The 15,839-nt window shown below is 40.3% G+C and overlaps 3 protein-coding genes across 3 annotated transcripts; all 3 read right to left on the bottom strand.

Moving 5' to 3' along the window:
* Positions 1 to 84: 84 nt before the first annotated feature.
* Positions 85 to 4,420, bottom strand: LOC309718825 (perforin-1-like). Its single transcript, XM_082554407.1, has 5 exons — positions 3,982 to 4,420; positions 3,476 to 3,751; positions 3,032 to 3,303; positions 2,691 to 2,832; positions 85 to 2,571 (listed from the first exon to the last, which is right to left on the bottom strand). Exons 2-5 carry the CDS (start codon positions 3,743 to 3,745, stop codon positions 1,684 to 1,686), a joined length of 1,572 nt encoding a protein of 523 aa, XP_082410533.1. The 5' UTR covers positions 3,746 to 3,751; positions 3,982 to 4,420; the 3' UTR covers positions 85 to 1,683.
* Positions 4,421 to 6,567: 2,147 nt separating this feature from the next.
* LOC309718334 (macrophage-expressed gene 1 protein-like) lies at positions 6,568 to 7,469 on the bottom strand. Its single transcript, XM_082553449.1, has one exon. The coding sequence runs from the start codon at positions 7,426 to 7,428 to the stop codon at positions 6,640 to 6,642; it is 789 nt and encodes a 262-aa protein (XP_082409575.1). The 5' UTR covers positions 7,429 to 7,469; the 3' UTR covers positions 6,568 to 6,639.
* Positions 7,470 to 9,902: 2,433 nt separating this feature from the next.
* Positions 9,903 to 13,330, bottom strand: mpeg1.1 (macrophage expressed 1, tandem duplicate 1). The gene is made up of 2 exons (XM_082553448.1): positions 12,845 to 13,330; positions 9,903 to 12,037 (listed from the first exon to the last, which is right to left on the bottom strand). Exons 1-2 carry the CDS (start codon positions 13,292 to 13,294, stop codon positions 10,364 to 10,366), a joined length of 2,124 nt encoding a protein of 707 aa, XP_082409574.1. The 5' UTR covers positions 13,295 to 13,330; the 3' UTR covers positions 9,903 to 10,363.
* Between the last annotated feature and the right edge of the window lie 2,509 nt (positions 13,331 to 15,839).

Below are 15,839 nucleotides of genomic sequence, written 5' to 3'. Positions count from 1 at the left end.
AAGATCCTCCCAAAGGCCAGAGTTGGTAACGGTCTGTAGTAGTATACATTACTGAACTATAATTACATTTCCAATTTTTCATTTGGGGAAACGGTAAAAGATTCTTTGATTAATCTAATGAAAGAGTGCCAAAATAATCACAGAGCAATAATATAAGAACTTATTAATAAACTGAAATTGGGAGGTCTGATATTTTTTCAGAAAATAATTGTTTGTATAAGTGCGTATTGTTACCTTGTTGCTGATGTAGACAGTTCCAACAGGCTTAAGAAAAGTCAAGGGTACTTAAAAATGAAACTGGTAATGTCTGGATTCAATTGTTTTTTAATTTTGGTTTATACAAAAATGCTGCTGACATGTATATAGAAGACTAACAACAAGTAGGCTATCAAAATGTATCAATATAATATAATGTACAATTGCACACTTTATCATTCATTATATATGTATATCATTAGAATGCATTCATGTCAGATTAAAAAATTAGGAAAAATTTGTTCCTGTAAAAATGTGCTCAAATACCATTTTGGTGCACATTTTACCAAGTTGTTCTGCCATATAGGCAAATCACAAGAAGGACTTAATGTCTTGGAAAACAGAACCACCAAATGATTATATAGAGTACTGTGCAAAAGTCTTGAGCCATATCTAATTCCTTTTTGTTTCCAAGAGTTTATTGTAATTTTTAAAGTGTCTTTGTTTTTAGTTGGTCACTCATTTAAAGTCCAGTCCTTGTACCTTGTACCATGCAACACTGACCCATGGCTTATTCAAGCATAATAAAAAGCACCTATTCCAGTACTGTCTATGCACAGATAGCTTGGCAAAGAAACAGTTTTAAGTTAAAAACGGTTAAAACTTGACATATTTCAGCATGGTGTTCAGCGTGTCCTTAAAAATAGGAGGACTTAAATATGTCAAAGACCATAGATGGTATCTGAGAGAGAAATCTGCTTTTCCAGTTTATCCATCGACCAGTCACTGAAGCATCATCAGAAATGGTCTTAAGAGAAAAATGGCTGTCGAGGAGCTGTTCAAGTAAGGGAAAGATAAAAGGCTGGGGCGTGGCCAATTACACAAGAACTGGACTGAAAATTAAAAGCAACAGGTCTTAACAGCCACAGCCATTGTAAGACATGGTTGAAACTGTCTTGGTTTGGGGCTGCATTGGAACCAGTGGTTTTGGGAATCATCTGAATGGCCACAGCTTCATTTTTCAGCATGACAATATTCTATCCATGAATGCAGTAAAAGAATGCATGGATAGAAAAACACAAACGCTCAGTCATAGATCAGAATCTGAACGTCAGCATTATTGTAGCAGTCTGGGGATCATCTTGACAGAGAACAAAGCAAAAAGTAGCCAACATACAAAGTACAGCATTGGAATGTCCTTCAAGAAGCCTGGAGATCTACTTCTGAAGGCTACTTAAAAAAAATGACAAGAAAGCTTGTCTAACAGAATTCAGTCTGTGTTGAAGACTACAGCTGGTCATACCAAATATTGACTTTTAAGCTCATTACAAATGTACAAACCCTTATTTTGTCTTAGATTTTTTTTTTTAAATAAATGTTGATCTTGTAATGTTTGTTGCTGCACCTATTTCCTGTTTTCATAGCAAAATATGGAGAAACAAAGAAATGAGGTACAGACTTTTGCACTACTGTAAATCCATACCTAATCTACTCAGCATTGGGGGAGTATCGTCCACACCTATATCCTGTCAAGTGAGCATCACAGTTGATTCTGTAGGTAAAATAGAGAACTCCTTTGCGCAGCTGACAGCTTAAGGAATGAATTCCTCGCTCTGGAAACACAATACACCTCCCTGCAATATCATTGTAAAGCACATCCCTATCCCAGACTTCAAACCTCAACTCCTGACCCAGTTCCACTGAGCCAAAGTCATAGGTGGCATTCCATATCGGGTCATTGTCATCCATCACCGTGTCAGTCTCTTCATATATGCCATTGTAGAAGATCTTCACATAGGCATCTGTTTTCGTGAAGGTGTCTGCCCTCAGGCCTGCAGCTCTGTGAATCTCCAGTTGGAGAGTTCCTCTACCAGCCCTTAAAGGGCAGCAGTTATGGTCCAGGTTGGGAGTCGGTGAGCAGTTCTTGAAACCAAGTTGGTCTTCCTTCAGCTGGTTCTCTTTTATGTACTCTGAGACAGTCCTTATCAGATTAGCGCTGATTTGTGAATCCTCCACCAAGTGATGCAGAGGGAAGATGGCATAAGAAACCACATCGGGGTTTTCATGAAGGCTGTTCATCCAGCTGTAGTAGGCTTCAGATGGGTCCTGCTGGTAGAGGATGTCAGGGAAGTACCTCTCTCCTCCAGTAACCTCAATCTTATGGGTCATGAAGCCTTGGTAAAAGCCCATGCTCATGTTGCCTTTAAATAGGCTGTCACACCTGTTGGAGAAAGATACATTGGCCGGGAGGAAACCCAATGCCATACGGAGTTCAACGTTCAGGCAGTTTTTGATCTCTGCCTCTGAAAAGCCCTTCAGGGTGGCCAGGCAGGTCCTGAAGGCAGTGATTCGCCTCACCTTACCACCGAGCTGGACCTAACACAAAACAGTAATAGAATGCATTATAACATCACCATTATTTTGCACCCGAAATGCTTTCCACAGCCTACATATTGCAGCATTAAACCCCTGTGTATCCAACAAGTTTCACTGACCTGGTGTATATAGTGTGTTCCATAAGTGTCTATTAGACGTCTGTATAGGGCTCTGTTCTGGCTTGTGTTTAAACTCTGTGGGAGTCTCTTGAGATGCTTTGTGAACTCTGCACTCAGCGGTGGATGATCAGCCAGCCTGTAGCTGCAAAAACAAAAGGCATGTGGAGTTCAATCATGAAACAACAGCAACTGAACCTTGCTTTTCTGTAAGAGGGATGATAAGAAGCTCAGTCCACTGAGTCCAACAATTCCAAAAGTAAACATTTCTCTCACATTATAATCGAGGTCATCCTTTCAGTTGTAACACATACAACTGAAAGGATGAGCCTGTGTTGCTTTACCTGTAATAGGTGCAACTGATTTCATGAATGGCAAAAGTGGCTTTGTCCACACTGTGCTGCGAACGCGCAAACTTTGCCAAATCTGAGCGGCTTCCTCCCAGAACTGCCTTTCCAATGTTGTCAAGGCTCAAACCCAAATCCCAGTTGTTGTTAACCAGCGAGTTGGAGCTGCGCAGCAGGGAGTCCACAGAGTGGTGAAGTGCACTGGAAAGCTGCTTAGAGCAGCGGCTGAAGGGACGCCAGTCAAGCACTGAAGCTGGGAGTCTCTGAATCTGTGGAGCAGATGAAAGGCAGGAAGTGGAGCGGGATGCAGGTGGTGGAGGAAAATATAGGAAGTTGAGGGGGAGGAAAAATGCAGGAAAGTACAGAAAAAAACAGGGTGAAGGAATGAACTTGAGGCTGATAAAGAGTGTGAAGGTTAAGTAGTAGGTTTCATGTTTTCACCTCTCCTTTTTGGAATCGGTTCGGACACAGTGTGCAGGTGTGGTTGTCAGCTAGGTGGGCTTTGACATTGATGACATATGCTCCTGTCCGACGCATCCGCACCACGTCAAAGCCTTCTCCAGCCAGATTGTGGCCTGGTACAAAAGGAGCTTTCTCACACTGGGACCCTGTGCCACTCCGACAGGCCTGGACACTGCAGTCTTCCAGCATAATTGGCAAAGCCAACATAAACAGGAAAATGTGTCTCTGCTGGTATCCTCCTGCACACATGGTTACCTAAAGGTACAGTGAGGGATAAAAAAGGGAGTCAGTGGATATTAATGGTTACTGTGTATAAGCACATTTTTGTAACTGAGTTATTTTCCTTTGAAATAAAGAAAATGTCATTTTTTTTATTGATGTAAATGCAGATGAGCTTCTAATCCTCTTAAATATATAAGCTGTAATCAGGCCACAGATATTTTGTTAAAGCTGAGAATGTGCACATTGGTGGCATACATTCTTACCTTGTCCTAGCTTTCTTTGTCCTCTACGTTTCGTTGTTGTCCAGTATTTTTTCCACAGCCAAAATAAATCTCTTGATTTTAAGTCCCCCTCCTTATTTGCACCGTTGATTGCACAGCTTGCTGTGAACAATGGAACCTCAAGCTGACGTCTCGATCCTGCTGGAAATAAAATCACGGTTGGACGAGCCTTAGCGTTGCTGAGAGGTTGTGCTGGAAGCCTGCTGCGTGCACACTTTGGTCTATCATCTGCCTTTTAAAAAAAACATGGAGGGAGTTGCCTGGCTATGCTGCTCTCTCCCTCTCTGTCTCTCTCCCTCTCTACCCCAAGGCCTTCCCAATTTCCTCAGCATGAGCGGGTTTGTTTTTATTCTCAAGACCCAGTTCTGTAAATCCCTCACAGCCCTGTATGTCTGTGCACGTGCATGTGCATTTGTGGGGGAGGGAAATTTTGTGTAGTCACGAGAGAAAAGATGAACAGTGGTCTGAGCAGTCTTTACGGGAAATGGGCGTGTATTTATGTATGTTTGTACATGTGAGTGTACAGTGCACGGGTGTATGTCTGCTGGACTGAATCTGTGCTTTCGTTCACATAATGTCTGAGCTGGCCTGTCTGTGTGCTGATAACCTTACCAAAACCATGAGCTCAGCTTTGCCACTGTCTATTTCTGGATGTGGGTGGCGTGTTTGTGGTTTTTTCTCAGTGAGGACAAAGGAGAGAAACATGTCTTTATGCAAAAGGTTTCATTCAGTGTAAGAGGTATTCAGTTCATATTTGAATAAAGAATATTTTGTGTGGTGCCACAGATTTATGCAAGTTTTCCTAGTGTAAGTTCCCTTCACTGTTAAAATTTTGTTCTTTACACTGCACTTTCAAGTTCCTGTGTATGAGCTGTACATATGTTTTGACAATAAAGCTGACTTTGACTTTGACTAATGTTAATGACTGATTAAAAATGGTTTGGAGTGGGAGTTGTGAACCTTGTTTGCCTTCTAAAGGGAGTCTACATGGTTAGAGAAATACCATTAATCAATACAATGATAAAATAAAGACTGATCCATATAATGTCTGCTATGCTCTAGTGCACTTTCAGAGTCACACCAGTTTTTATAGTAGGCCTTAGAGACAGAAAGTATCAACATAAAAAAAAAAACATGTGATACTTTAGATTTGTACTCCAAAAGATTGATTTTGTTCATCTGGACGTAACGTTTTCAGTGGGACAAACATTTTGTCACTAATTCAGCTGAGACTCGAGAATTCATGAATCTCAGCTGACTGCAGGTTTCCCCAACCTTGAAAAAAAGTGCATTTGCACAATGAAACTAGCACCCGAATGAACAATGGGCTGTGAGGTGAGTTCCTTGATCATTAATGTGCAAATTCTCATGACCATTGATCAACAACTACTGATCAAAGTGGTGCTAGTTTCAGTCATTGTGCAATGTACTGTTTATAAGGTAGTCAGCTGAGGGTGAAGAAGTCACTTGGATGAGTGATGAAACATTTCTCCCACTGAAAACACTACGTCCAGATGAACAGAATAAACTATATGGGAACCAGGTATTTGTCCAATTAGGCTTGTTAAACTCTAGTTTCTGTTTGCTTGTGTCCACTTTTGGCTCCTTCTCCCGCACTCAACCACAGGTTACTATATAATACAGCTGTAGCATAATATTTGCCTATGAAAATCATTAGGACCTGTCAAAACATGTCCAGTTGCAAGTAAATCAAACCTCCATTGAGTTAATGAGAAAGACACATCTGCTAGTTCTTCTTGCTGGAGGACAGCAAGAAGAATTTAGACACTCTCAAAGCTCATGTTCCCTCTGCTAAAATTGAAACAGCATCCTCCAAAAGAAGTTGCCCGGTTTTGTGCCAAGGTAGGTATCCCCAACAGAAAAATTTCCCCTGCATCAGGAGCACGCAGCAGCTGTCTAAATCATGGACAAATAGTATCTCACATTCTTGGTTTTTAGTTCACAAACACTTCTTAAAATAACTTATTACTCCAGACATTTTTGAGGTTTTAGCTCTTAATACAGTAAAGTTAGGATACAAATAATTATCAGGCAATTATTTGTATCCTGTGTGGTGCCACAGATTTATGTCTACAGTAGTTTTTGACAATTACTGTAGACAAGGCTTAGAGTTAGACCAGTCTAGTTCGTACTTAAGTCGACTTTAAAAAACCATCTCATAGATCTTAGTAACTGGTCCATGATGCAAACAGCATCTAAATACAAAAATAATGATATACTTTGTATTTAGACATTGTGAAATTACAAATAAAGTGTTCTTCGTTTATGAATTATACACGGTTTATTGCAAGCAGTGTGAAAATCATACACAAAGTTCTTTTATTGGAGCAAAAATTGAATTAATATAAAACATGGCATGTGCATATTGACCTCAAGGGGGAGCCGTTGGGCTTAATGTTAACTTTGAAAATCTCTTCACCTTCTTTTTTAAAAAAAGAGTCAAAACATTTTTCCAGAGCTATAGTATAACAGTATAAAGTTCTCGAGTACAAAACACAAAAAAACAAACTGAAAAGGCTGATCCAAAATAAAAGCTCTTAACATTTTTCAGTGCTGTAAGAAGCATAACAACCAATAGAGTCACATTACTATAATCTTTGTATCTAGTTGATCAAGGTATTATGTTCTTATTACATCTTGTTGTGTATCCATTTCAGCCTCTTCAGGTATTTTCTCATAACCTCTCATAGTTCTAAACCCTGACATCCTCCTCCTTCTTTTCACCAAGAAAACTGCCACTATGGCCACCAGCAGTATCATACCGATCACCCCAAAAGCTACACCTGCCTTTTCGCCACTAGACATCTGATTCAGTTTAGGATGAAGATTTTGAATAAATTCCTTGATTTCTTCTGGTTTGGCAAGTTTCCACGTCTTGGTCTGGCCCACTCTCACCCAGCTGTTTTCTCCTTCAGTCATCACCATCACTGTGTTGGTGGCTTGCATGCTGATAAGTGGAGGTTTGGTGAACGGAGGCAGATCGATGGGATTCAGCTCCCCACCTGTGAACAGTCCAGACTGAACACAGTAGAGGATTTCACAGCCATCACTGATTGCAGCAAGGTGCTGACTAAACTTGGGAGGGCACCTGCGTTGACTCCTTGCCAGTGGGTTGGTTGACTGACAGCTGAAGAGACCTCCGAATGGTACTGAGAATCTGGTACCTGTCTCATAGTCATTACTCATACAGATTACCTCACCATCTGAGAGGAACTTTAGCGGAATAAAGTTTGGAGGACAGCTTTTGCTTTTCGTGAGGGGGTTTGGGAGATTGGGGTTGTAAATACCTCCAAACAGATACCCTGAATTTTCTGGAGCCCTTCCATTTACGGAGCACCAGTAGGTGTTGATGCGAGCAGAGCGAACATAGGTGTTGTCCCGACACCAATGATCATAACAAGTTGACATGTCAAAAAACCCACAATCATAGCTACGTGTATAACATTCATTCTTTGTTTCAGTGACATGTCTCAAAATGTTGAAACATAAGTGTGACAAGTGCAATAAATAAGGAAGAGGAAATAAGAAAACACATTTTCAGAGTGCTGTACATACTCAAATATAGTGGATATGAAGACAGATTACAATCCTGTAAAACAGGAGAGATAACAAGCTGAGGAAACATGCTGCTGTTCGCCAGAATGGCAAGTTTAAGACGGCTATGCGAACAACTGAGTTCCAAGGCACTCTGCTGCCCTCTACTGCCAAAGTGACACACATTCACTTGCAACACTGTTTATTTACTGGTATAATGAGGTTCACAATGTGAAGCATACAAGATTACCTGGACAGGTTGCCAATCTGTTGCAGGGCTAACACAGAGTGGCAGACAACCACTTACACTCACATTGGCCAGTTTAAAATCACCTCCACTCCAATCAAACTCCACTGAGAAAGGCCAGATGATGGATTAGACATTAGGACCTTCTTGCTGTGAGACAACAGTGCTAATCATCGAGCTACCTTGGTCCCCCAGTCATCCAGCCTTCACATGTGAATGACATTTGATTAATTTGTGCACTAAAGGATATGTCCTGGTCAAAAATGACTCCAGGCTGTTTCACAGTGCTACTGCAGGTCATCCTGATTGAATATCAAGTCTGACATTTTTAGTGAAATGCAATATCCAAGTATTTTTGTTCTTTTACATGCATGGATATGGTTTAACCAATATGTGTCATCGGGTGATTAAAAGTTCTGATGACCCTTTGTCAGTGAGCTGAGGGAGTCAACAGGCAGCTTGTTGGGTTTACTTTGACATTATAAGACTTTTTTAAGTTCCACGTCCACACTACTTGCCAGAACACTCATGCATCACCTAATGGAAGGCTAAATGAATCCCCATCATTGGCAACAGGGTGTGGAGATGTTCTATAGGTGGAGTGTGAATGCTATACAAACCATCTGGGACTCTCCACCATTTGACCCTAGAACTGAAGAAGCTTCTCAGATGAGAGGTGAAACGTCTTCAAGCAACTTAAAGAAGTCCAGACGCTTTTCTTTCCAAGCTCCTTAGACTACGATGACCTGGATAACTGAGAACCTTCACAGACATATTGCCGTTATGCGGTTATCCTAATTGGGCGTTTATAAAGTCAGCAAAGAGTAATTAGTAATTAGATATGTTACTAATCTCCCTGTGCAATACAGCAGCTGGACCTTTAGCTAGCAACACACTGTGCAAACTGCATACAAGCAGTTTGTTTCTTTACTGATGTTTGTTGAGCTGATGGCTAGCAAGATACTGAAGTACCGCAATTTATGGACACCTGCAGTTGTTCCGGTGTTCAACAAAAAATAAATAAATAAAAGGAAAAAGGACAAACATCCCCACTTAAACCCCTGACTATAGCACTCAGTTTTGCCTCTTTCATCTATTTTTATGCAACATCCTCTGGTGATTAATACAGGAACAGGATTGAGTTTCATGTGTTACTTTTAGGAAAATTAGTTTGATGTTTAAAGGCCCACAGTGACGAAATAATAACGCAAATGTGTCAAACCAAAAGTAACGAGCCTGTTTTGAAAACACAAGAAGTAGAAATTACAGATATTTGTTTAAAGAATGTAGAGAGTAAAATTAAAAAGTTAACGTAAAGTAAACAAATAAACTATAGATACCTGATAATTGTACTTAAGTAAAGTATGTATTTGTAAATTGTTACTTCCCGCTCTCTGGTTATGTGTGTTTTATTTAACGTAGTTCTAAACAAAGTTTCATGCAACCTCTCAATATTTGTACAAAATTATTTATAATCAACATGGAATTCTGCAGCTGGGCCTGAAGAGGGCAGTATTGGTTCAATGTGGAGTTTGGAAATCTCTGATTTCTGTTTTAAAAGCACCACTTAGTACTTTCAAAGATGGTGTGACAAAGCTATCTGTCCACATATACAGTACCCAAAATTAAGACTGCATGGTTGACAAACCATTGTTGGCAAAGATGCATAAGACAGTCTCTTGTCAGCCTCACACATGTAGAGCTTGGAAGTAGAAGTTAAGATCAAGATAGAAACAGTACAAACCAAAGATAGCCACTTCCTCCTCCATCAAACACATCCTGCATCAAGACTGATGATGATGTGATCTCCATAGCACAATCTTCTCTGTGCCGCTATCGACTTACAGAGAAAGTCTTGAATTTGGCGCAGATTGTATTTTATTGTAATTGTACCGGTAAGTGTTTTTAAAAACTCTGCCATAAGGGGTGTCATGTAAAAGAAATACAAACTTTCATAGCCGCTTTCATTCTGGGCCTCTACAGGGCTAGAAGCATACAATGCATAATATTAGTAATGTGCACAATAAAAACAGTTTTCATTTTAATCAGCTTAAGATACATAACAGAAAAGGTGTGCAAGAAACTACACAAAACAGAAAACTCTTTTTCTTTGCTTGTTTATTAGAATATATTGTGGAAAAAATGAAAACCCTTCTCAGATTATCTATTATACATGTTTTCTTGAAAGTATTTGCAAACAAAATCATGCATACAGTGCTTAGATATTTACAAAAAAAATTTTACAGCATGATCTTATGCATCTTGGGCCTTAGTATAAAATCACCCCTGCTTTCCCTTTTTGATGGCTCCATCTGGTGATTTCAGAGGCAGACTGCTACAAAGTCATTTCTCCCTGCATATATGTTAATAGTCTACAGGTTAAAGTACAAAATGTGGAGCATAATAAACTAAAGTAATGCAAAGACTGATTCAAAATAGAAGCTCTTAAATGTAAATATTTTCCAGTGCTGTAAGAAGCATGAATGTGGAGACAATCAAAAGAGAAGTTCAAAGCTAAACCTGCCACACCGGTTTCATTTCTCTATGTGAGTGATCAAACTTCTAAGCTGTGTTCTGCTCAGGAGCCTCATCTTCCTGTGACTCCCTCTCAACTTCTTCACGTATTTCCTCATAACCTCTACTTCTAAGCCCTGACATCCTCCTCCTCCGCTTGAATAGGACTACTCCCACTATGGCCACCATCAGCATCACACCCATCACACCAAAAACTACACCTGCCTTTTCTCCATTAGACATTTGACTGAGTTCAGGGTTAAGGCCTTGAACAATTTCCTGGATTTCTTCTGGTTTGGCAAGTTTCCACATTTTGGTCTGGCCCACTCTCACCCAGCTGTTTTCTCCTTCAGTCATCACCATCACTGTGTTGGTGGCTTGCACGCTGATAAGTGGAGGTTTGGTGAATGGAGGCAGACGAATTGGTTTGAGCTCTCCACCTGTGAACAGTCCAGACTGAACACAGTAGAGGATTTCACAGCCATCACTGATTGCAGCAAGGTGCTGACTGAACTTGGGAGGGCACCTGCGTTGATTCCTTGCCAGTGGGTTTGTTGACTGACAGCTGAAGAGACCCCCGAATGGTACTGAGAATCTGGTACCTGCCTCATAGTCTTTACTCATACAGATCACCTCACCATCTGAGAAAAAATTTACTGGAATGAAATTTGGGGGGCAGCTTTTGCTTTTCGTGAGGGGGTTCAGGAGTGAGGGGCTGTATATGCCTCCAAACAGATACCCTGAGTTTTCTGGAGCCTGTCCATTTATAGAGCACCAGTAGGTGTTGATGCGAGCAGAACGAACATAGTTGTTGTCTTGACAACGCGTTTTGTGACAAGTGAAAAAACCCCAACAGGAATGACTTTCCCTATGACATTCATACTTAGAGTAACTCTGAAGTCTCACCTCTGATCTGAGTAAAGTTGGTGAGTAAGGTGGACGACAGGAGAAGTCACCTGTATCTGGGTTTTTCTGGGCCAGGGCATCACATAGTGGATCTGCATCTGAGCTGATTTTAACACACTCTTGGTAGACACCACCAAAACTGAGGTTTGTAGCGGGACCCTCACAGGAATTATCATCCATGTTAGCCTGGAAGTTGAAGTTCTTGGAGTTGACATCAACACATCCGGGGCGAGTATTGATCTTGTAGTAGCGCTCTACAGCCTGACTGACTTTAAGAGCAACTTTTCCAATCGTAGGGTGTGGCAGATCAGTGAGAGTGTTGGTGTTTATGAAATAGTGCAGAGGAAATCCTGAGCGATCGATGGCAACGAGGTTGTTTCTGGTACTTTCCTGCCACTTCTGCAGAGTGATACCAGGATAAAAGGTTGTGCCTCCATTGCTTTGAATGAGAGAGTATGTAATGTTGGATTGATATGTATGAAGTGATGAGCTCTGTTGGGCACTTTGACTGCTAATGTCAAACTTTAGCTTATCAAAGAAGTTTAATCCAGCCTGTGCTTTCACAGAGGAGCTTTGTGACTGGCTGTCTGACACATAAGAGGAACGGAGATAGTCCTCCTGCACCAAAGCAGCCCCAGCATCCACAGTAGTGATGACATGAGTCCCATAGTCCAGCACCATCTTCTCCGAGAGATAGTCTGCATTTTTCGTCTGGTTGTTTTCAATTGCATCAGCGATGTCTCTGACTTGCTGAACAAATCGTGTGTCCAGAGTGAAGTCTGGATAAGCCTTAACTGTGTAGAGGAAGTTACGAACCTTTGAAAGAGAGGATTATAAGATTAATTATTGTTGTACATCACTGTGTATCTCAATCTCTTCTTTATTTTCTGTAATTAAAATTACTTTTAACATATGTGCTGAGACTACAGTTAAAAAAGCTTTTTTTTTGGCTAACTCTAATATTTTTACAGTGATTTTAAAAGTGCATTATATAGGATCATAAAGGAATAAAATGCTAAAGCTAAATTTCTAAGGATGTTCTACAACACTGTGCTGGCGTCTGCTATTTTTATGCTGTGGTCTGCTGGCGTGGTGGAATGGCAGAGAGGGACATGGGGAAACATAACAAACTGGTAGCAGCTGTCAGAATCTATAACACAGTTTAACATGGTTATCTTACTCATTACCGGTTTAATTGACATATCACTTGTTTTTAATTGCTGTTAGTCATTTGCATCTTGTTTGTACATATTCATGGTATTCATAACCCTCTCCCCCCCTCCAACACACACACACACACACACACACACACACACACACACACACTTTTGTACATGTCTCTGTACACTTTTATGCATATCTCAGTGGCTTATGTATATAGGACTACTTTGTGTCTATATTCCTCTTGCTATAAGAGTTGTATAGCACCCAAATTTCTCATTCGTGGGATAATAAAGGTTTATTCTATTCTATTCTATTCTAAATATAATGTCTTAGCATACTGTACAAATACTGTATGATTAATAAATGGTAAATTGCTTAATATAAAAAAAGTCTCAACATCAGTACTGTGCATTTTCCTTTACCTTTATTGTTATTTATTCAAAACATCTGAAAACTTACCTGCACTCTGGCTGTGGTTGAAGAGTCTCTGACCTGATGGGTTTTCATTCTAGTGTTCTCAACAGAAAATTTACCATTGAGCACCGTGAGGAAGGATATGTCTGCATTAATGGAGTGAGATGTTGAGCTTTTCTGCTCAAGCCAGGAACTGATGATCTCTGAGCTGGTCTCCACACCTGTCTGTTTTTGAGGGATGACAAACACTTCATCTGGAATGAGGTAGAGCCCATCCTCAGTGGTCTGGCACTGGGAGTAGCTGAGGTTCATGACTCGACCCATGTCCATGTTCCGGAGGTTGTCCCAGCCTCCACCTGGCAGCACCTCCAGTGCTGTGATGGAGAGGTTGGTAGAAGCACGGCATTGTCTGAGCCAGTTTGTTGGACGGCTCACAGGTACTGAAGAGCAGACATGAAGGAAAGAGAGAGCCAGGAGGGCCACTGCAGTTTTCATGATGACTGTGTCAAAAGTGAGTGCTGACACCACTGACTATAAACCCTAAGCCCCTCCTACTTTTGGGCAGTTTATCATATGACAAAGAGGAACATCTTTTTCCACAACTTTAGCTTATTAGCTTATTCCCACACATAAAAATGTCTTATCAGTAAAATGTAGCCACAGTAAAGGCACCACACCTTTTATTTACCTACTGCACATAAACCTGCAGTGATTTATCTAATGTTTCAGGTCATTTAAAGCTGTTATTTCATCAGTCAGTGGCAAAGTGTGCTGAAATGAATTCAAAATTGAATGAATTCATAGGAAAGTGCAGTTAGTTGGGTAAATGAGAGCTCCTAGGAGGAAAAAAATATTTATTAAACTTGCAAAAATGCACAATAATCTGGCAAAAGAAAATAATATTTAAGTAAGAGAAGTAAAATCAAAAACCTCTGTACCAGAAACGGGTAGACTGGTTAAGTCTTCCTCATATTAAAAGGAACTGAAAGTTGATCTGAAAACATGTTGTGTCTGTTTTCACACGTATTTGCAAGTAAGTCACATGAGTACACGTCATTGGGGTTTTCCTGAAAATTTCTCAGTTTCTACCCAGAAGTTGATAATAAGCTTTCTGCATGTTTCCTCTTACATGCATGGTGATGTCTACCTCATTTCCAATAGTTTATTTTTGATGTGTAACTTCTTTTGGTTATGTGAAAAAAAAGGGGCGGGGGGGACGACACACTCTCCACACATTCAGCTCTTGTTTCCTGTCTGCTGTATGGAAAAAGCCTTAATTGGGACCTCGGTTTTGGCAAGATCCCCAACACCACTGTCTGAAATGCAACACCCCACTGTTCTACCGCTTTCCTTACCTCCTCCACACATGCAATATCAACTAAAAAAGGTCAAGTTTGGGTTCATCACTTCATAAAACCTGTTGTCCCTGATTTTCACTCCAGTTCTTGTGTAATTTGGCATACATCTGGCTTTTTTTTCCTGTTTCCCTTCCTTAAGAATGGCCTGACAGCCACCCTTTTGATGAGATCATTTTAACTTTTGACTCAAGGCCCAGATGCAGTTTTCAGGTCCCGTGCGAGGTCTTTTAGAGTCTTTCCTGTTTCTTAAGGACAGGACTTTTAGATACAGTTCATCTGCTGTTGATGTTTTTTTTTAGGCCTGCAACTTCTTCTTTTGTCCTGTGATTGTGCATTTCCCTCTTTTATTTATTTATTTTTTTTTAATTGCACCACATGCCCGGTTTTGCTTATGCAAAATCATTTTGTTTGTGCACAAATACTATTTTATATCTCCAAAGTGTTGTCTTTGACATAAAAATCTACTTAGAGTCAACTAAAGAAATGTGAACATATGATGTGTTTTTGCAACAGGCTTGTACCGTGCACAGGTACATGTTGTGAACTGAATTTCTTTTAGCTTCTTTTAATAATGCTATCAGAGATGCGAGGGCTGCCTATTTCTAACAAATGGTTACAAAGAGCAGAGGTAATCATAAGGTGTTATTCAACCATTAGTCACCATTGTTACTCCTGCTCTACCTGCAGCCCCTATTTCCTCTAATGAAGATTGTGAAAATTTTCTGTCTTTTCTGCTTGCAAAAATTAATAATGTAAGAATGATTTTTTTTTACAATCAGTACCTGTTTTGTCTGTCTCTACCCCATCTCGGACCATCATCTTGGATACTTTCGCTCCTGTTTTACTACCTGCGCTGGTAAAACTAGTGAATTCAGTGAAAGCATCCTCTTGTTGTTGTTGTACCTGTATCATTATTCAAAAATGTCTTCCAGTCTGTTGGTCCATGTGTGCTCACTTTAATCAACTTTTCACTGGCATCTGGTATAGTTCTGGTTTATTTTAAAAATGCTGCTATTCTCCCACTTTAAAAAAAATCCCAGTCAGACCCTTCTCTTTGGAGCAGTTACAGGCCAATCTCTAAATTACTGTTAATTTCTAAGCTTCTAGAAGAGGTTGTGGCTAAGCAACTTATAGAGGCTCTGGACAAAGATAGCTTTTCTTGATACGTTTCAGTCCGGCTTTCGTAGAGTTCATTCCACGCAAACAGCCCTTCTTAGGGTCTCTAGCAACATTTTGATGAGTAATGATGCAGGAAAATGCTCTGTTCTGCTTATGTTGGACCTCACGTTGGCGTTTGACACAGTTGACCACCATATCCTGCTTGAAAGGCCAAAACTTTGGGTTGGTGTATGTGGAACTGCTTTAGAGTGGTTCTCCTCATATTTACATCACCGATGTTTTTCTATGAGGTTTCTGCTTTTAGGTCATCCTCTACCTCCCTTACTTATGGTGTCCCTCAAGGTTCGGTCTTGGGGCCTTTATTGTTTTTAATATATCTTCTCCCCCTCCAGCATATAATGGGCTCCTTCAAGGACATCTCTTATCACTGTTATGCTGATGACATTCAGTTTTAAGCCCCAAGATTTATCCAAGCTCCAGCTTCTGAATGACTGCCTAGATTATATCAAAACCTAGCTTTTGGTTCATTTTTGCCTGTTTTATATTGTCTGTTTTACCTTTCA

This window comes from Aulonocara stuartgranti (assembly GCF_965226115.1).
Source record: "Aulonocara stuartgranti genome assembly, chromosome: 12".
In the NCBI taxonomy this organism is placed as follows: Eukaryota; Metazoa; Chordata; class Actinopteri; order Cichliformes; family Cichlidae; genus Aulonocara; species Aulonocara stuartgranti.
Note: the sequence above shows the minus strand (reverse complement) of the source record. Positions and strands in the feature narration are given on the sequence as shown.

Bases quoted from the DNA above. Each gene is read 5' to 3' on its own strand.
- LOC309718334 (XM_082553449.1), bottom strand. From the start codon at position 7,428: ATGTCAACTTGTTATGATCATTGGTGTCGGGACAACACCTATGTTCGC.
- mpeg1.1 (XM_082553448.1), bottom strand. From the start codon at position 13,294: ATGAAAACTGCAGTGGCCCTCCTGGCTCTCTCTTTCCTTCATGTCTGC. The intron at 12,038-12,844 runs GTAAGTTTTCAG...TCTCTTTCAAAG, and splicing joins CAACCACAGCCAGAGTGCAG to GTTCGTAACTTCCTCTACAC.
- LOC309718825 (XM_082554407.1), bottom strand. From the start codon at position 3,745: ATGTGTGCAGGAGGATACCAGCAGAGACACATTTTCCTGTTTATGTTG. The intron at 3,304-3,475 runs GTGAAAACATGA...TCTGCTCCACAG, and splicing joins ACCGATTCCAAAAAGGAGAG to ATTCAGAGACTCCCAGCTTC. The intron at 2,572-2,690 runs GTCAGTGAAACT...GTTTTGTGTTAG, and splicing joins GAACACACTATATACACCAG to GTCCAGCTCGGTGGTAAGGT.